The sequence below is a fragment of the Trichoderma citrinoviride genome (genome assembly GCF_003025115.1).
Source record: "Trichoderma citrinoviride strain TUCIM 6016 unplaced genomic scaffold BBK36scaffold_20, whole genome shotgun sequence".
Taxonomy (NCBI): domain Eukaryota; kingdom Fungi; phylum Ascomycota; class Sordariomycetes; order Hypocreales; family Hypocreaceae; genus Trichoderma; species Trichoderma citrinoviride.
The window spans coordinates 157084-177034 of NW_020194728.1; the positions used below are offsets into that span (position 1 = coordinate 157084).

Genomic DNA, 19951 nt, shown 5'->3' on the forward strand with positions numbered 1-19951 from the left:
GGGTCGATACGCAGCCAGGTCCGTTTGGGCCAATTGAGTCCTCTTTGAGAAACAGGCATCATGTCGATAGCCATCTTGGCGATTGCTGGGGGGCCCCAGAAGCCAGCAGGTCGCCAGAAAGCTCGGAATGGTTGGCAAGATCAACATACTGGTCGTCGGGGCGAGGCACGCTGCGGCCCTGCACATCATATATCGGACACAAGACCAAGCCGGGGGTCTGACGGAGCAGACAAGATCAGATTCTGCAGGGCTGTCCCCAACTGGTAGTGACTCGAGCAGCGGCTGACGCGATGCTGCATTGCTGCGCCTCCCCCGGATTCGACACACGCGATCGTTCTGGTGCGTGACTGGATTTGCCAATGGCAGCTAGTCCGAGCACAGGAGGAGTAGTGGGGGAGCCTGAGTCTGTGTGGCCAGACAGCCAACGTGCTGGAGCTTCACTCAGTTGCTGCCAATGGATTGTTCCTCTGAGGGTCTTGAGAATCAAGGATGAGGACACTCGAGGCTTGCTGGGAGAATCAAGGCAGGTCGTCGAATAAGGCATGACTAAGGCGAAGCCACCGTGAGGTTGAAAGAAGGTGCGGCCGCCACGTGTGGAGACTCTCCGTCCCTTCCTCTCTACCTTAGCCCTCCCGAGGTACGGAGTACCTGCTATACAGTCACATTGGATGCTACCCTCCATCTACAACCTTGAAATATCAAAAAAGTCCATCAAACTCATCAATCACGCTCCTCGGCTTCACAAACGCACCCAGCGGACGAAACGCGAGGTGGTCAATCCCGAATCCCGCCGGACCCCCGAGCTCGATCCCCCTCTGGCTCCCCGTCCATTTGTCACTGGCCGCCAGCCCCAAGACAACCACCAGCAGCCCGTATCTGTACTCAGGAGTGCCGATAGCCTCGCCGTTTTGCGCGTCAATGACGGTGATGAGGTCCGGGGCAATGGCAAGGACGTCCTCCTGCTGATCGTCTTGCCCGTCGTCTCGGACCCGGAGAGCGGCAATGTTCTCGTTCTTGAAGGGAATCTTGATCCTGCCTTGGAAGGACGGCGGAGCGGCGCCGTCTTGCTGGAGGCCGTCGTCGTCCTGCCTTACATCGACGCCCTCAATAAAGCACTCACCATACACGTAGCCTCCCCTCAGCGTCCTCTCAACGCCGACAATCTTGCCCTTCCAAAGGACTCGTCCAGCGCCTTTCCCGCCACACTCTTCGATGATGGACTCAGCTACGTTGTCGACTCTGTTCTCTCTTCTGGCTCGAGCAACGCCTCTCCCGATTCTCCAGGCCTGGGAAATGGTGTGTTCCACTACCCACCGCTTCGTCTCTGCCCCTGTCACCGGCGACTCGGCACAGCCCGTGGATGATCCCATCTGTGCAAGAGCCGCTCGAAGGATGCGCTCAACGGCAAGATCAGAAGTTGCCTTTGGCATGACAACAACATTGCCATTGCCGTCAGACATGGCGATGGGAGACCAGATGGGCGACCGTTCGTTGAACACCACGGGAGTTGTCTGCCACTTTGTCGGATAAGCCCGTCCCATCCAGTCCCCATCCACGGCGGGTAGGTTCATATTCGTGCTTGCGCCGAGTATCATTGCTTGAAGGCCATTACCGCCTCCAATCTCAATGGAAATCATGTGAGTGGCCGGGTTGGGACACACTCTGAACAGCTCCGTTTGGGCTTCCAGAAGCTCGTCGGCGGGCAGCTTCTCTATGCCAACAGTAGGGCTGCCCACGCCTCCTCCACAGCCGACCTGATCATTGTCGGCAAGATCGTGCGGATTCACAACCCTCACAATGGCACCTTTACGGAGCTCCTGCTTGAGACGTACTAGGTGAGAATAAGGGGACCCTCCGCCACCGGTTCCAAGAATGTAGCAGCCCGTGGCGATCCATTCGGCGTCGGTCTCTGAGATATACCACACGCGGTTCTTGACCGTTGGCTTATACGTAGAGATGTCGATGTCGATGTCTGTAATTGTATGCTGCTTGGGTGTAGTCTCTGCTCGCTGTGGCAATCTCTCATACTCGCTCATGTTATTATCACGCTCTTCATCATCTTCTCCTGTGACTTCCTGTGCCTGGACCTTTGCCAGGTCAAAATCGCCTGCTGCACGAACGATGAATCTCGTCTTGTGAGCGATATACTAATCACGATCCGAAATTAGCCTCAGGTATTTGACCATCTGGAGACTGCTTACCTGGAGTGGGAGGGCTTCCTTTTCCACAACCTCCACCGATGCACGCGATGCCCCAGCAGCTATCGTCCTCTCAATAGCTTCCTTGCTAATTTCCTCCAGTAACTGAGCATTGGACCGGTGCTCGGTGGACTTGACAGTGTCCACAACTGCGCTGACTCTGGCCATGGCTGCTCCGATTGCGTTTGCGACTTGTGACCATTCGGGCTTGAACACTCGACTTGCGCCCCTGAGCTTGTTGGGCGATAGTATAGCTCCGCCGCCGACAAGCAACACGGGGATGTCGGCAGGAGAAGTTTTCATCTTGTCAATGGCCTTTTCGATCTTGCTCCGAAGAGCTTCTTTGAAAATGCCCAGCTGCTCGTCAGTCAGAATATTCTTGGCAAGTTCAGCATTGCCAATGCCCAAATCAGGATCTGCCTGGACCATGCAGTCCGTAGCAGTTATAGTACTGCCGCCAAATATAACCGCCTCTTGCTGAAGCTTGTGCCCAACGCTATCCGGTCCGACGGTGAGGCCTCTGTCTGTCTTTCTGACGATAGATCCTCCCCCCAGGCCAATGCTCTTGATATCGGGACAGGAGAAATTCACCCGAATACCCGCAAGGTCGCTGTAAGCAGCCTGCTGCCGAGGGAAGCCATTTGCGTGAAGCAGCCCGACGTCCGTCGTTGTTCCCCCAATGTCGACTACCATGACAGCTTCGGATATCTGGCCCTGGGCAAGGAAGGCCGCGCCCCTCATGCTGTTTGTCGGGCCACTTGAAAAGGTCCTGATGGGTAGCTTTGCCGCCATTTCTCCTGACAAGACGGTGCCGTCATTTTGCGTAATGAAGACGGGACAGTGTAGGCCCAGGCGCTTGATTGGCTCCTGAAAACTCTTGATAGTTCTTCTCGCGAAGGAAAGGATGGAAGCATTCAGGATGGCGGCATTTTCTCGCTCCAGGAATCCCAGGTTGGCGACGTCCTTGGAACAAACAACATCGCACCCAGGCATCTCTGCCTTGACGATGGCTGCAGCTCTCTCCTCCTGTCTCTCTACAGTGTCTATGGGGCTGAAAACTCCATTGACAACAACGCTCTTGATGCCCTTTTCACGGATAATCGCACACTGCTCTCTGATCTCTCGCTCATCAATGTCTGAAATGAGGTTGCCATCCACCTCCAAGCCCCCCTTGAGCAGTGCGTAATGGCCCAGAAACATCTGCCTCATGTCATCCGGCCAATCCACACAAGGAGGCGCATGCTTCGAAAAAGGCCCACAGAGCCTGAGGACAGCCACAGCAGCCAGTCGCGAGGCATCTCGTTCAACGACGGCATTGACGAAGTGCGTCGTGCCAATGGTTACGCTGACGACCTCGGACGGACTGATGGCCGCGGACTTGAACATGGCGGTGATGGCATCGTTGATTCCGACACTGGGGTTTGTCGTCGTGAGGGCTTTGTGCCATGCGAGGATGCCCTTGCCTGGGGACGAGGCCTGGAGGGGGTCGAGGATGACGCCGTCTGTGTTGGTGCCGCCGACGTCGACGCCTATGCGGAGGTGTCTAGTGACTTTGGCGGGATCTGTGGAGGACATGATGATGGGAGCACGATTTGTTGTTGATGGGGGCCGAATCGTTGAGTGGTTGTGTTAGTTGAGTCGATGGTGGGATATGGAGCGTTTTATCTGTAGATCAGATAAGATGGAAGCTGCGGATGCTTCTCCACAGGCGTGAAGTACTTCAGAGGGTACAAAGGACCAGACTTTCAATTGCGGGGTATTTTTATAGCTGGTATCAAGGTTGATCGGCAATGAGTGGTGATGATGAGAGGAAGAGTGGAGGAATGAGAGATTTCTTGTTTGGTGGGATTGTGATTGAAGGCTCTCAGTGCTACCGTCTCAAAACACTTGGCGATGCCTAAAGTTGTACAGACCGAGTGAGGGGGACTTTGGCTATTCAGATCAGGAGGTACATGCCCTTTGCTTTCTTTAGTAGGACTCATCTAAAAGAGGCTGGACATTCGATCCCGATTCCCAACTACATAAAGTGCCTCATTCTATAAACTCATGGGTGTCTTTAGCCATAGGACACGTTGAACAAGGCAGCGGATATCCAGCATCCTAAGTCTGCCTCTAAGTGCTTGATTTTATACTTTCTTTAAGAGGAGTTCACAGCTTATATAAGACTAGAAGTATCTAGCGATAGTAGCAGAAGATAGGAACCTTCATGTTCCTTTTTATTTGGAGCAGTAGCAATAGTAGTAGTGCTGGAAGTATTGATATAATAAGATTAAGAAAAATATCATAGTAGAATGAGAAAAAGCCAAGTATAAGATTAAAAGCCAAATGAATGAAAAACTCGGCACGTAGAACCGCGCAACTCGCTTATACGAGGCCTCTTCGCACTCCCCGAACCACCATCACCATCAACATGTCCATCCCCTCCCTCAACCTTGACCATGTCGCGTTTACGAGACTCGGAAGGCGTGCCGTTCAAGTTCTCAGCAGGCAAGAAATTGTCCGTCGGATCTTCTGGCTCCAGTGTGAGATCAATGATAGCATCAATGATACTATCCTCTCGCTTCACTGATCTGCTGTCTCTCGACGCCGTTGGGCTCCAGAGGATTGGCCTCCCAGCCACCGATGGCGTTTGCTGCAAATGCGTCGGCGCCCTGCCGATGAAGAGGCTTTCTTCGTCTCCCTGTCCACCGCTTGTCTGCGATCGGTTCTCCGCTTCAGCCGCTGTGTCTCTGTCGTCGCTGTTGGTCGTTGTCGGCGATGGCGAGTATGAGGGTCGGTAGTCGTCAACAAACAACGGGCTCTCTGATCTACTCCCACTTGCTGGCGCCGTGCTTTGACTGACTGGCTCTTGCTCTGGCTGCTGTCCATTTTCGTCCATGGTAAGGTCGACGACTTGTTCTCCGGCGACAGATCGATTATCCGGAACGATTGTAGCCTCATCATCACCAACCCCATCGTGGTCCATATGCTGATCAATGACCATCTGCGGACCATCGTCCATGACCATATCCTGATCACCATCCATCTCCTGGCCATTGCCCATTTCCAGATCATTGCCGGCATGAGCTTCCACCTCCATAGCAGACGATTGCGCATCCACCTGAGAATCGTCGTTGTTTCGTAACTGCAGATCGCGCAGCCGGGGAATCATACTACTGGTTTGTGAGCTCTGAACGGCGTCATCCTCGCCATCATCGCTGCCATCATCTGAACCTGAATCAGATTCGGAACCAGACTCGGAGTCAGAATCAGAACCAGAGTCAGAATCGCTCTCGGAACTAGAATCCGACGAAGAGCCACTGTCGCCCACCATATTTACCTCCTCGGGCGTTCCAGGTCCGGGTCCTTGAGCATCTGAGCTCTCGAGACCATTGAGCAGAATTGCCCAGTCCATCTCCGATGGCGCAAACGACGGGATCAAAGGAAACAGATTCTTCAGCTGTGATCGGCATCGATCGCCAGCCTCCTTTGGCCTCCGGACAGCGTTATTCACGTCCTGGACGAAGTGCCAATCTCGCACCGGACGCTTTCTCTGTGCCGTATCCAGCCACCGGTCGAAATCCCAAAACTCGGCCCGATCGAGACCCCGGAGGCAGGAAATATAGTCCAGCCCCTGCAGCGTGCGTAGTTGACGGAAGCCTCTGAAGTTGGGATGAAGCTGGGACTTGCGCTGCATGTGACGAACCATGCCATTTGTCTCGTGTCGGCGACGCATGTAATCCTTGCTAGACTCTGGAAGGTAGATTCCCAGAGTCTTGAGGCGAATGGCCTCTGGAAGCCAGATGAGCGAGTATGTGCGGCGCGAGGTGTACTTGTTCCGCTCATTCAGCTCATGAGCCATGTACTGTGATCCTATCCAGAGGATTTCGACATGCTGCAGTCGTTGCACGTTTGCTCTGATCCCTTTGGCAAAGCGACCCTATTCGCCCAAAGATGAAAAGGCAAACGTGTTCTCGCCGTAGAATATGTGGCTTCCCCAGAAATGCCATCTCTTGCAGACGAGCAAAGGAGCCAGGAAGACATTGGGCTCAGGCGCAAACTTGATGCTCACCGGTTTCCTGCCCACGTGGAGGCGGTGGTGGAAGCTTGGTTTCCCATCACGGTTCAGAGGCGCACTGTCTTCCGCGTGGTTCGGATCAAGGCGAGATATGGCGTGGACGACCTTGCCTTTGAAGTGGAAGAAGTGCTTCAAGATCCGGAACTGAATGTCTGCAGGTACTCTGAAAGCTTCCGGCATCGTCCGGAGAGGGGCCGCGTCCTTCTGTAGCAAATCATTTTGTAGCTCTTCTGATGTAGGTCCTCTCAAACGAAGGTCTGGGTGTATCTTGGAGACGAGAGGCGAAGCATTTCCCTCCATACAGGCAAGCTTGTAAATTGCCGTCCAGTCTCGGCTACCTTCACCATCAAAAAGCGATGGCCAAGTCTGCCCCATTGGTTAGCTAGAGACGAAGCTTTCTTGAACTTCCCCATGTTCGACGAGATCACGTACCACTTCAGTGCGTCTCGATTTACACGCTTTGAGCTGTCTGAGCTCGGCTTCAAGTCTCTTTTCCTTTTCAAGATGCTTCCTTTTCTCTTCCTCCAATTTCTTCACCTTTTGCTTCCTGCTGCGTGCCTTTTCAAGTAGTCTCTGCAAAGCAATATTATACTGTGCCTCAGGATGTGAGAAGCCGGACCACGTTTCCGCTTCAGAGTCGCTGGCTGCGTGGGTGTCTTGATCGACAGACGGTCCTGGATCTTCAAAGGCGGCTTCATGCTCGCCAACACTGGGCGGGCCACTAGGAGTTGGATCGGGAGTAGATGTAGAAGCTGGATCGGGAGTGGGTGCAGAAGCTGCTGTCGCTTGTGCGAGTCGCGAGATACCCTCGACTGCCAGCACATTAGTATTGTATGTAGAGCGTCACCTTGTGGAGGGTGAGCAGGCTTACGTAGAGCGTCATCGTTGCCTTCCAGTGAGATGTCATGGCTCTCAGAGGAGTCATGGGTCTCTGAAGGGGTCAGGTTGAAGGTTTCGATATTGTCATCCATGGTGGCGAGAGCCCAGACCGTATGAAGCGGTCTGGGATGGATGAAGGAGGAGAGAAGAAAGAAAAAAGAAGAGAGGGATGGACGTCAGAATTTATGGACGATTTCGGCTCACGTGAAGACTTGACTCCTCGTGGATGAGGCATCCAGAGCCGTTGAGTCTTTGAGCCTTACGTTTGAGGTTTCGACGCGGATGGGCTTGAGCTTTGAGCTACGGCGCCTGAGGTAAACGTGGTTATACAAAGATAAAATGCGTCATATAATTCTGGAAGCTTGCTTGAGAAAGCAACGGGTATGTATCTCCTGATCTAAGCAGCGACAGTCCCACTCAGTCTTGCTCTAGTACGCTCCAATACTGCCCTGAGATCCGAGTCCAAGTCCTCCAGCTGCAGGTATTCGTCTATCCATGCCATGGTCTTCTTCTCCAGCGAAGCCCTATCCGTAGTGCTCTCCAGGTATGGTCCCAACCGCTGCAAGGCCACCACAAGCTGTCGAGGGAATTCGACCGTGTATGGCGAGACGCCCAACAGGGGTTGTCTAATGTGGCAGTTGCAAGTAGAAGGATCGTTGGGGAATTGCTCGTCCAGGGCATCCAGGACATGCTGGGATATCCTTGGCTGGACAGAGAGCTTGGCGAACGAACAGAACATGAAGTAAAACTGCTCTGCGACCTCAGCGTTGAAGAAGGACTGCCTCTGAGATATGTCGAATATGGCCATCGGAATAGCGCCATCCATGGCGGGATTTGACGCAAGCTCCTGCTTCGCCTCTTCGTTGAAGACCTTTGTTTGCTTTGCTGATGGCTCCGGGAGAGACAAATCGTCGCCCTCGTCCTCGTCGTCACTGCCCAGCAACAAGAGCTCATCATCGTCATTTGCCGGGCGAGGCGGCACCACCGGCTCTCCCTTGGCCTTCTTCTTCTCCATCTTCTCCAGCCATTTCATCTCACACCTGGCGTACTCGAGCCACAGCCCGCAGTCCGAGGTGCAGAATCGGCAGCCCCTCATGAAGCAATTCCTGGCAGACGCCATGTCGCCGTCGTTCGCGAATCGATTGGCCGCCAGCGTCCACAGCTCCGGGTCCTTGGGCAGCATTCGGATGGCCCTCGTCATGGTCTTCCGCCAGCGCTTCGCCGCCTTGACCTTGGCCAGGTACGCAAGGTATTCGCGCCAGAGCGCAGCAGATCCAGAGTGTTTGTTAACGCCCCGGTTGTAGATGGCGAGCACCCGAGCCTGGCTGGCATGGGCGGAGTTGAGATTGCGAAGCTTTAGTCTCTGGCATCGCTTGGAGCAGAGTGTCTGGAGGGACTGCTCCCACCGAGCATAGGACGACCATTCGGCGGGGGTGTTGCCTGGGGAAAGCACTCTGTGTTCGAAGTCGTTTCGTTTCTGGACAATTGCTCGAATCTCATCCTGTACTCGCAGCGTTAGCTACCTATTAATTCGCCTTCATGGCATAGGAGGCTCTCGAGCTGGTGCTCGCCGGACAGCTCTTACCTTTGTGAATATCGACTTGGTCTCCCACTCCCGCAGTTGGTTGACCGAGCGCTCGAGATAGAATCTCGCCTTGTCTGATACTCCGGCCATGGTTGAGACGGATCAATCGGAGGGCTAATCCTCTGCGTAAGGAATTGGGGTAGATGGTTGAAGCAGACACTGGCCGAAGTTTTCATGAGGCTGCCAGAAAATTTTAGTGGAGCTGGCTGTTAGTGCGCGCCTTTTCCGTTATCGAGCCTTGACACATGTTTTGTCGGAACGATCAAGGCACAGCGTCTAGTCCGCTTTGGGGAGCCCATGTTCATCCCGTCACGTAAGCTGCGTACTGTACCTTACTGTACCTATTCTGCATGTAAGATACTTTACAAGTGCTCCATTGCCCTATGTACGATTATGCAGTTCCCTCAATGCTATGCTGGGAGTCATTGTTCATTCAGGAGCTGTGGACTGAGCCGATCATGCCCGTCATTGCAATGGCTGCGGCTCGGCTCTGCTGACTTGCATGTGCAAATGTCGTCCATCACTGCAGCCGGCCCAGGGCAGCTTGTCGTCACGGCCGAAGGCGGCCTAGTGGGCGGTGCGTGTCCACCCGCGAACGACGTCTAATCCTCGCTCAACGCCATTAAAGCTCGCGCAAAACGACGTGTTTCCACCATCCAATCCTTGCCATCCCCACAGACAGCGGGCACCGGGGGGGTCAAGTCGCCTGTTGACACGATCGCGAAAAAAAGGCCCTCGGCTCGGGCTGCTAAAAAGCCAATCTCTCATGATTCATATCTCCCCTCGTTCACCTCTCACAGTCCTTTATCTCCGGATGCTCCGGACGCTCGTTTGACCGCGACCTGCGTCTCTCTCTTTTGTCGCGATGGCGTCGAGATACAAGGACAAGGACGGCGGCGTCGTCCTCAGCTTCAACGGCCAGTGGGTTAGCTGGGCGCATACGGCTGTGGCTTACAGTGAGTGACTCGTGGGCGTGCTAGGCTTGGGAATCGAAAAAGTTGCGCAACCAGAGGCTGGTGGTCTCTGCTGCCTTTTCTTGCTGTTGCTAACCTCGCGCAGCTGCCTTCATCAGTGCATTGATCGTCGGCGTCTCTCTGCATTACCACAAGATCGTTCAGAATGAGTTCTATGGATACCCCGACGAGTGGTTCCCGTCTGTCTCTGCGACGATCGGCGACCGATACCCGGAGCGCTCGTTCTTCATGATCTTCATTGCCATCACATCAGGTACAGACGACCGAATGGCATTACACGAGAGGAATTCTGAAGCTGACCTGAATCGACCCGTCTAGGGCCTCGATTTGCGCTGGTCGGCCTGTGGTACATCTTGACGCGCAGGTCCGACTCCAAGCTCCCAGGCTTCATCGCTACCATGGGCCTCTTGCGAACATTGACCTGCGGTGGCTGGACGTACATCACATCTACGGACGATCACGATTGGCACGACATTCTCATGATATCCTACATTGTTTGCACCTTGCCATGGACGACCGGCTGCATTGCTCTGAGCCCGCCGAATCCCTCCGCAATCAAGTGGCGCAAGCGCTTGGCGGGCCTTTTCTTTGGAACTCTGGTGCCTCTGATCTATTTCTTCATCCAACACAAGGTCCACCGTGTCGCCGGAGGTAACTATTCCCTGCCCGTGAGATGGTGGGCGCCGAATCAAAACTGACGCAAATCTAGCTTACACGACATACGCCTTTTTCGAATGGTCCTTGATCCTCTTCGATGTGGCCTTCGATGCCGTCACTGCCCTCGATTTCGACACATTTGAGATATTGGTAAAGGATGTCAAGGGAACCAGCAAGGGGTACGTGCAATGGCTTCCCAGATAATAGAATCCGGTCTCGCCAAGCCGTGTCCAATGTAACTATTCTACAAGAACAAGACCCTCTAATAAGTCGTCTCTCTTTGACAGTGAAAACTACTCTTCGGTCCCCTCTGCAGTTCTGGAGAAGGAGTAAGTTCCTCCACGCCCGGTGATGTATTTCCGCAGTTGCTTACCAGACGGGTCATCTACTAGAAAGGAACAGATCACAGGCGGCTTTTTCTCCATCCGATTTACTACTGCCGAAGCTCTGGATACTGCCGCCAGCGTTTACCATGGGGTTAGCTGCCAAAGCGCATTGTTCTTATGCTCGATCCTGCCGATGCTGACTTGTTGCAGTTTGTCTTTTGGTCAATGCTTACCAGCCTTGGCCTTGTCGTGTGGTGTAAGTTTCCCATCCATCTGAAGCCCTAGACATTGCAATACAAGTGAGATCCTTGCGCTAAACTGCAACCAGATTTCCCACTTTGGCATATGGGCATTTCTGGCTTCGAAGCCTTCGTCATGGTGACTGTCGCGCCATCGCTACTGGGAATCAGCGTCTTCCGCTCCTTTGTGGTGAACAATTTGCGACTGATCCACGTTCTGTCGCTCTGTGGGGTTGCTGCATATCTCGTCGTCGACCCGGTGCTTCGCTTGTGCGCGGTTGGCCTTGGTGTGGGACTTTCATGTCTCGGCTGGGCCAGCTCTCTGCATGCAGACTCGGTTCACAATGTCCGACTTGAGACCAAGGTGCTTGGGTGGATGATTGGCCTGATTTTGTCGTCCACCATGAAGTTTGCCTGGACGACGAACAACCCTATTTGGCCGATTATGCATGCCGCCAATGGTGGATGGAACGGTACCGGCCTTGTGCTGGGCACCCTGGCTGCTCTCCGGTTTACTAGAAAGGGCCCTCTCACCGGCGGCTCCTTGAGCGATGAGCCAAAACAACAGGGCTCAAGTGTGCTTGCTGCTCTCGGTGTTGGCGGCCTGTTTTTTGGTCTGCATTCGTTGCTCTCCGACACGAGCACCATGATCCTCTGGGTCTGGGAGGGCTATCCGATTCGCGGACCGTACTTTTCCACACATGGCTGGTTCACCGTTGCTGCCATGTCTGTCGGCATCTTCCTCGGCATCAACAAGCCAGGCCTTGCGGGAAGCTGGCCCCAGTACGCGGTGGGAGCCATCAGTGCTACCATCCTGACCTTCTTCAGCCATTGGTTCGGCTACTACGGCGGTCTCGGTCTGGCGGTATACCTCATGGCGGTTTCTGTGCCGCTCATCTCCAACGCCGCGAAGAAGGAGCCCGCAGTGACATTTGGCTTGGGCTTCCTGTTCTACAACTTCCTGGTGCTGTTCCACGTGTGGGTTGTTGCCTATGCATTCGTGCCCGGTGGTCCGCTGGTCCGTGAGCATACCGACTGGGTCATGCTTACGACTATGCTGATGATTGGCGCCGGTGTGTACGACTACCAGGTATCGCAGCCCCGACACCACGCCGCTCGCCGCTCGTCCCCCTCGCAGCATAAGAAGTACTTTGGGTTGTCCACCATCATCATCAACGTCTTGTTCATGTGTGCGGCCTTCAGAAGGTTCCCCTCCAATGATTACAAGCCTTACCACCCTGAAGATCGAATCCTGACGGCGGGTATCTGGACGATTCACTTTTCTCTGGATAACGACATGTGGTCTTCAGAGTATCGCATGCGCGATCTGATCAAGGAGATGGAGGTCGACGTCATTGGCCTCCTAGAGTCGGACCTGCAACGTATCATCATGGGCAACCGAGATACCACCCAGTTCCTGGCCGAAGATCTGGGCATGTATGTCGACTATGGCCCGGGCCCCAACAAGCACACCTGGGGCGCTGCCCTCTTGTCCAAGTTCCCCATTGTGGAATCCAAGCACCACCTCCTTCCGAGCCCAGTCGGCGAGCTGGCACCGGCTATCCATGCTACGCTGGATGTCTACGGTCAGCTTGTCGACGTGTTCGTCTTCCACTCTGGCCAGGAGGAAGACCCGGAGGATCGTCGACTCCAGTCTGAATACCTCGCGAAGTTGATGGGCTCAACGGATCGGCCGGCGTTCCTCCTGAGTTACTTGGTGACCGAGCCCCTCGAGGGCAACTACAACACCTATGTGAGCGAGACGTCAGGCATGCACGACGTTGACCCGACCGACTGGGATCGATGGTGCGAATACATCCTGTTCAAGAACATCAAGCGCGTTGGATATGCACGCGTTAGCCGCAGCACAATCACCGATACGGAGCTCCAGACGGCCAAATTTGTGATTCCCTCGTCAGAGGCCGAGATTGCGGCGCTCGAAGCCCAGTCACCCGAGGAGCGGGATCACCGCGTGGAGGAAGAGGACGTGCCCGAAGGCTGGCGCTACCCTGCCATGTTCAGGGGAGAAGGCGTGAGAGATCATCGATACCACGTGTTTGATGAACCACGTTACTACAACAACTAATTTCGGCACCCGGCGGGATTGTAAAAGCTTGTCTGGACGGAGTTACTTGGGCGGTGATTTGGGCGGGTTGATTTTGGCTTCTTTTCTTCTTGACTTGCTTTCGCCCTGATGGAGCGGGAAAATGGTGAAAAATTAGGGACCTGATACGGGAAACGGCCACGGCTACTATTGATTAATGATTAGGGAGGGCATGACTGTGGCATATCATGAGTGTGGTTGTAAATTAATAACAAATCCTTACTTCCCTTTCACTCTAGAGCGTGGCCAGATATACCATGGAGGCTCAGCTGCCTCCATTATTACTATACATATCAGCATCACTTGTAGCAATGGTCAGCAGCTGCGAGCTTAAAAGTTCGACTCAGGAGTTTCTAAACACCTTGATCAACGCACGATATAAAAAAAATAAAAGCAAAAAAGAGCAAAAAGGCGGGACAGCCGCCGGTTATCGAATCGGTGCCTTCCTCGGCCGCCCAACCTCCAACACGTTCAATTCGATATACCGCTCGACTGCCCCCCTGATGAACATTCCCGGACTTTTGGTATATATAGGTACCTCAGGGACGTTGTTGGGGGCTGGCTGGAAACGTGGCGCCAGCTGTGAGCCAGGCCAGGAGTGTTGACGGGCGAGTTGCCACTCGGTTGGCAGTTGGCGTGAGATAGTATGTGCTCTTTGGCCTTGAGCAGCATGGTCTTGGCAGGTGCATACCTAGAGTAGGTAGGTACAGTAGTGATTATAAGCTATAGCTAGGTAGATAGGTATAAGATTCAGCTCTGTGCTACTGCTGTAGCTGGATATGAGATTCTCCTCTCTGCTACTATCACTACATTCTTTCATTCCTCTCGGCATCTCGCTGCGGGCTATACGATGCCCCAGTAAGAGAGGTAGCCTGGCACACTCCTACACATCAATGCCAATGCATGAAGCCGTCGTCATCGATCTCACATCTGACTGTGAAACTACGTGCATCTTATTGTACCTCGTGGAGGCACCGCAGAGGGAGACCCACAACGCTTCCGGACCTCGGGAAAAGTGGAGAGGAGAGAACTGGAGCCAACGGTTTGTCTTTTCGCATCTTGTCTGCCGGCGGCATCCGCCCTGCCCACGCTTGTCTTTCTGCTGCCGCCCCCCTTTGGCTTGATCCAGAGATGGCGGAACGGGGGCGGAATTGGTTCCAAAGAGAATAGAGCGGCTTGAATCGCTTTTCATATGTTGGACCTGGTTTTAGCTGCTTATATGGCGCTTTTGAGTTTTTGACTTCAGTTATGACGGGGACTTGATTATGGGCGGGCGGAAGGGGGGGCAGCTTATCTATGTCGGGTTTATAAGCGATGAACTTCAAGTTGTCTCTCTGCATGCGGTCACGTACTTTGTGGAAGATGGGGAGGATGATAATGGTGTCTTGTTCGCTACTGCGTCGAAATACATGTGGTTCGAGTAAAGTAGAGTAGAGCTCAAAGCTGGCTGTTACAATGATCTTGAGTGAACAGCTATCCTTTCCCTTCGGCGCATTTCCTCTCACCGATTCGAGGACATGCACGATGCAGACATGCGATGCACGTCCCCGTGACCAAGCCGTACCCCAGCAGCCCCAGACGCAACCCTCGAGCCAATGACACCCGATGAGAATGGAATCCGGCAAGAGAAGTGACGCCGACGGAAATCTGGAGCTCCTCCGCTTCCCCAATGACGACTCGAGAAATTCCAAGCACAGCCCAGAAAAAGAATGAACCCCTCCAAGTTCTCCCCCCCGCACAGACCCCGGAGTCTCGGGGGTTGCGGGTTTGGAGAACTGGAAGGGAAAATGAGAAACGACGGTTTTTCCCCGCCGAATCTAAGCGCCAGTAGGGCTGATCCGGGCCACCGATGTCATCAACTTTTGCTGCGATTTGAGCGCGCTGCCCTGCATGGACATGTGTAATCGATAAGCCAGTGCGCAGAGTGTGCCGTAGGAAGCCGAAATCCCCCCCTTGGGAGATGCAAACGCCAACCGGCAGCGAAAGCCCCCAATCGACGAGTCAAAGCACAGCGCTGTTTTGGACAAGGGAGGGAGGGGTGGCGCCAATGGATGGATTCTTTTGCGGGTTAACCAAGCTTTCTTTGGGAGGAGGAGGGATGGATTGAGCGGGTGAAGCGGCCGGACTGGGGGAGGGCGCTTCTTCTGTTTGGTGGAATTGGGACTTTCTTGTGTTTTTATTTAGTAGCTGTTGTTTCGCTTCCTTCTTTCTTCTTCTTCCCTTTTTACTTCTTCGTCTTCGTCTGGCAATTCCTCTGCTGGGCTGAGTTCTTTGAAAGTGTTGCAGCAAAGATGCTGTCGCTCAGCGTACAACACGCCATCACTTGGCTGGGGCTCCTGTTTGGGGCGGGAGCCTTCTATGTAAGTCTCGAAGCGCATGGGAATCATCATGGCAATGGGCTTGTTGTGCTAACGCGACGTCTAGATCTTCTCCATCGCCATCTACCGCATCTTCTTCCACCCTCTTGCCAAGTATCCCGGCCCTCTCATCGCCAAGCTCACGGATGGCTACCAGCTGTACCACGCCTGGAAGGGCGACCGCCATCTTCAGTTTTGGCGATTGCACCAGAAATACGGTAAGGCAGCATTGAAGCCGTTCAGAGCAATGGCTATGCCCTGGGTCGTATCTGCCGTCTAACACGCCTCGGCAACACAGGCAAGGTCGTCCGCTACGGGCCCAACTCCCTCTCCTTCAGCACCAACCAGTCCCTCAAGGACATCTACGGCTTCAAGTCCAACGTCCGCAAGGCCGAGTTCTACAACTCCTTTGCCCACCCCGTCGCCAACACCCACAACACCCGCGACAAGGACGTCCACGCCCGCAAGCGCCGCGTGCTGTCCCACGCCTTCTCCGAGAGCGCCATGAAGGAGATGCAGCGGTACATCCTCAACAACATCCGCACCTTTTGCGAGCAGATTGGCCTCCAGGACGGAAACAGCGATTCCAAGGGCTGGACTCAGCCGCGAAACATGGCCCACTGGTGCAACTATCTCGCCATGGACATTCTCGGCGATCTCAGCTATGGCAAGGCGTTTCACATGCTGGAGAGCCCAGATAACCGATTCGCCCTGGATTTGGTTGAGGCCGCCACTACCAGGCATCTTCTTGTGAGTCATGCGCATGTCTATCTCTCAATAGCGACCTGACGAAGGAGCTGACATATCTATCGCATTGCAGTGCGGCACCATGCCCATCGTCGACAAGCTCAAGTTTGACAAGATCATGTTCCCCAAGCTGGCCGCCGGACGTGCCCGCTACATGGCCTACAGCAAGGCCCAGCTGACCGAGAGAACCAAGCTGGGCGAAGAGACGGACCGCCGCGACTTCTTCTACTACCTCCTCAAGGCCCGTGATCCCGAGACCGGCCAGGGCTTCTCTACTCCCGAGCTGTGGGGAGAGTCTAACCTTCTGTAAGTGGTTTCTTAGATCCAATGTGAATTTCTGAGATGTCATCAACAACGGCTAACCAGGCAATAGCATCATTGCTGGATCGGATACAACCTCGACCGCCATGGCCTCTACCCTGTTCTACCTCACCCGCAATCCCCACGCGCTGAAGAAGGTCACCGACGAAATCCGAGGCAAGTTCAACGACGTCGAGGAGATCGTCCAGGGAGCCACTCTCGCATCTTGCACCTATCTTCGTGCCTGCATCGACGAAGCCATGCGCATGTCTCCCTCTGTCGGCGGCATTCTCCCCCGTGAAGTTCTGCCCGGTGGCATCACCATCGACGGCGAGGTCATTCCCGCCGGAATCGTCGTCGGGACCCCTCACTACAACATCCACCACAACGAAGCCTACTACCCCCAGCCCTTCATGTACGCCCCCGAGCGCTGGATCAACGGCGCCGTCAACCCTGCCACCAAGAGGACCACGACTGCGGACGACGTCGCCGAGGCCCAGAGCGCCTTCTGCCCCTTTAGCATCGGACCTCGTGGATGCATCGGCAAGGGATTGGCCTATGTCGAGATGACCCTGACGCTTGCTCGGGCCTTGTACCTCTACGATATGAGGAGAGCGGTCGGCGTTCAGGATCCCAGCGAGGGCCGCGCCGATCTGGAATGGGGCCGACACCGCCCTGATGAGTTCCAGCTGGCCGATATCTTTACCAGTGCTAAGAAGGGCCCCATTGTTGAGTTTAGACTGGCCGACAAGGCTTAGGCCGTGGTTTGTGAATCATGTACGTTCACCGTGGCTAAGACTGGATCGACAAAGTAAAGAAAGATTGCATGGCGCATGAAGCATTGGATATCTATGACAATGGAATGTAAACCGTAATAAGTATCTACCAACTAGAAAAAAAAACAAGAAAATTTCCAAGATGAAAATAGCCCAATCTCAGTATCCTCCTAACACACCTAATTGAATACTCCACGCATGGCTAGAAAGCCGGGCTTCTTACCTAGCGACTCTGGAGACTCACCAAATTAATCTGGTTCCAGACAAAATGACGAGAAGAGTGATTAATACATACAGTAGACGCCGCAATGCTCGATATGATGTGATTGGTTCACCTCTTCTGCGATGGCGCCCGACAGCCAATCAATCGTCCAAGGCTGTGCAAGGCTGTCTCTGCTAGCAACTTGCCTTTGTCTTTCCTGCCTAGCACCTTATCTAATCGCCAACCTTTAATTGCTCCGACACCTCTGTTGCTTCTCTTCCTCTTCTCACCACCATCGCGAGACGCCGTTGGAAAGTCGATATTTCGCGATGGCATGAAGGCTGCGAACATACTGAGAACATCATTTGCTGCCCATCATGGCGGTGTGCAGATTCTACCAGCAAGGCTATTGCAAGTTCGGCAGTACGTTCACGCTTAATTGGAAGCTGTCCTCGCGAGCTGCTCCCTTGCTCGAGATGCTAATCATTCCCCGTCCCTTAGACAGCTGTCGCTACGAGCACCCCAATGCCGGAGGCAATCGCAACCAGTCCTCGAACCGCTTCGGAGCCTTGGGAGGAGCCAACACAGGCGGCAATGACAACGCGTTATGTGAGAAGATGCACGGGATCCGACCGCCCTCGACGGAGCTGACCTCTGCAAACAGCAAAATACAGCATAGCCCCCGAAGTCATCGAGAAGGATCTGACGTCTGAGGCGCCACAATGGATCTTGTCTGCGTATGCCCCGGGGCGAGACGCTCCGGACCAGCTCTTTGGAGGCTATCCGCGCGAACAGAGCTTCGAGGAACTCAGGCTCCACTATCTCGCGGGCAAAGCCTCAGGAAACGAACAGCAGGCTGTAGGGATCTCATCTTCTCTCTCCCAATCCCCAATTACTGTTCTAACAAAGGCGCGCGCAGCTGAACGAAGCACAACAACTGTACCAAAACGCGAAGCAGCAAATGGAAAGCGCGGCGCGAAATCCCATGGAAGCGGCACGATTCATCGTCGAAGGAGAGAACCGGCACCCGAACAGACATGATATATGCAGAGAGGGAACCCAGGGCGCGCCGTTTGGGGTGTTTTCCGTGGGAAGAAGGCCGAACGCAGCCGCAAGCCCCTTTGGCGGGAACACGGCGACGCAGACAACAGCAAGCGCCTTTGGCCAACCAGCCGCTCTGGGACAACGGCCCAATCCCTTTGGCCAACCCTCACAGTCGGCATTCGGACAGCCAACTCAACCATCATTAGCATTCGGGCAACCGGCTCAGACGGCCTCTGCCTTTGGTCAACCACAAACGACGTCGGCCTTTGGTCAGCCGTCTGCTCTCGGGGCCAAACCTAGTCCGTTTGGTGCCCCGGCTTTTGGCCAGGCACCTCAGCCAAACGCCCAGCCCAGTGCATTCGGGCAATCCCAGACACAAGCAAGTGCTTTTGGCCAGCCTAGTCAGCTTGGTCAGAAGCCGAATCCATTTGGTTCTGCGGCTGGCGCCGGCGCAAGTCCTTTTGGCGCAACAAACGCTGGCCCTTCTCCTGCTGCCAATCCTTTCGGCAGCTCACAAGGGCCCAGCGCACCCAATCCCTTTGGCTCAAGCATCTCGAACCAACCCAACAATGCCCCCAGTGCATTTGCTCAGCCGGCTCAACCTGCAGCTGCCTCTCCCTTTGGACAGCCATCGGCACCTGCGGCCAATCCATTCGCATCCGCAAACCAGGGCCCAGCAGCCCCTGCCGCCAATCCGTTTGCCCAACAACAGCAACAACCTTCTCAGCCGTCACCCTTGGGGGCGGCGGCGGCGAACCAAGCGTCTGGACCAAGCTTTGGGCAAAGCAACGCGAGCCCGTTCGGACAGCAGCAACAGGCCAACCCGAACCCTTTTGCAGCCGCCCAGCAACCTGCTCAGACGGGAGGTGCGGCAAACAGCAACAACCCCTACCCACCCAATAGCTCCAAGCAGCATCCTCCTATCGAGAGCTATAGCACAAGAACAATGGATGGGCGGCTTGCCACGTTCAAAGGGCAGCCTGTAACATATCAAGGTGGACAGCCTGGCATTCGTGCGTTTGACGGCACATGGACGAGGATATGGTTCCCCAACGGGCCCCCAGGATACAACAAGGATACAGAACTACCTATTCAAGAATACAGCGACACGGTGAAGAAACAGTGGGCTGCCTTTGCCCAGACGGGGGTATTCGCGGACGGACTGATGCCAGAGCTACCACCGCCGCGAGAATGTACACAGTGGGATTTCTAACGAGCCTTGATATTTACGGACACCCACCATATGGACTGGAGCTCAAACGGGCATGAGATGGAGTTAATGAAGGGATCAATATTGGCGTTATCAATACGAATACGTATTCTGTAACTAAGGCGGACAAGACGGCGTTTTCAGGGTGCACTTTTGATGACAGGATCAACCAGCGACAAGCGAAACCTCATGAGAATGTAACGACGCCATTGGGGTCGGAAGATTGGGCGTGCCTCTGATATCCTTCAACAGTCTTTCAAGGCCCTGATTCCATTTGTATGTCTTGGGGCACAGAG

The 19951-nt window shown here is 54.4% G+C and overlaps 6 protein-coding genes across 6 annotated transcripts; 3 read left to right on the forward strand and 3 right to left on the reverse strand.

The window, feature by feature from the left end:
* Positions 1-698: 698 nt before the first annotated feature.
* Positions 699-3773, reverse strand: BBK36DRAFT_1173012 (hypothetical protein; the record flags this gene model as incomplete). Its single annotated transcript, XM_024895816.1, has 2 exons — positions 699-2147; positions 2202-3773. The coding sequence occupies 2 exons, from the start codon at positions 3771-3773 to the stop codon at positions 699-701; spliced, it is 3021 nt and encodes a 1006-aa protein (XP_024745267.1).
* A 739-nt stretch (positions 3774-4512) lies between these two features.
* On the reverse strand, positions 4513-7226 carry BBK36DRAFT_1189792 (hypothetical protein; the record flags this gene model as incomplete). Its single annotated transcript, XM_024896639.1, has 6 exons — positions 4513-4709; positions 4749-5411; positions 5454-6117; positions 6250-6621; positions 6688-7007; positions 7127-7226. The coding sequence occupies 6 exons, from the start codon at positions 7224-7226 to the stop codon at positions 4513-4515; spliced, it is 2316 nt and encodes a 771-aa protein (XP_024745268.1).
* A 292-nt stretch (positions 7227-7518) lies between these two features.
* On the reverse strand, positions 7519-8809 carry BBK36DRAFT_1189795 (hypothetical protein; the record flags this gene model as incomplete). Its single annotated transcript, XM_024896640.1, has 2 exons — positions 7519-8635; positions 8720-8809. The coding sequence occupies 2 exons, from the start codon at positions 8807-8809 to the stop codon at positions 7532-7534; spliced, it is 1194 nt and encodes a 397-aa protein (XP_024745269.1). The 3' UTR covers positions 7519-7531.
* Positions 8810-9584: 775 nt separating this feature from the next.
* Positions 9585-13001, forward strand: BBK36DRAFT_1130613 (hypothetical protein; the record flags this gene model as incomplete). Its single annotated transcript, XM_024891857.1, has 8 exons — positions 9585-9675; positions 9779-9946; positions 10012-10344; positions 10403-10529; positions 10638-10679; positions 10743-10827; positions 10887-10932; positions 11005-13001. 8 exons carry the CDS (start codon positions 9585-9587, stop codon positions 12999-13001), a joined length of 2889 nt encoding a protein of 962 aa, XP_024745270.1.
* Positions 13002-14822: 1821 nt separating this feature from the next.
* BBK36DRAFT_1136678 (cytochrome P450) lies at positions 14823-17183 on the forward strand (the record flags this gene model as incomplete). Its single annotated transcript, XM_024893065.1, has 8 exons — positions 14823-15038; positions 15120-15130; positions 15227-15238; positions 15290-15379; positions 15444-15594; positions 15675-16126; positions 16197-16429; positions 16497-17183. The coding sequence occupies exons 4-8, from the start codon at positions 15311-15313 to the stop codon at positions 17179-17181; spliced, it is 1590 nt and encodes a 529-aa protein (XP_024745271.1). The 5' UTR covers positions 14823-15038; positions 15120-15130; positions 15227-15238; positions 15290-15310.
* Positions 17184-17778: 595 nt separating this feature from the next.
* On the forward strand, positions 17779-19658 carry BBK36DRAFT_1130464 (hypothetical protein; the record flags this gene model as incomplete). Its single annotated transcript, XM_024891845.1, has 5 exons — positions 17779-17824; positions 17903-18010; positions 18066-18259; positions 18321-19174; positions 19325-19658. 5 exons carry the CDS (start codon positions 17779-17781, stop codon positions 19656-19658), a joined length of 1536 nt encoding a protein of 511 aa, XP_024745272.1.
* Between the last annotated feature and the right edge of the window lie 293 nt (positions 19659-19951).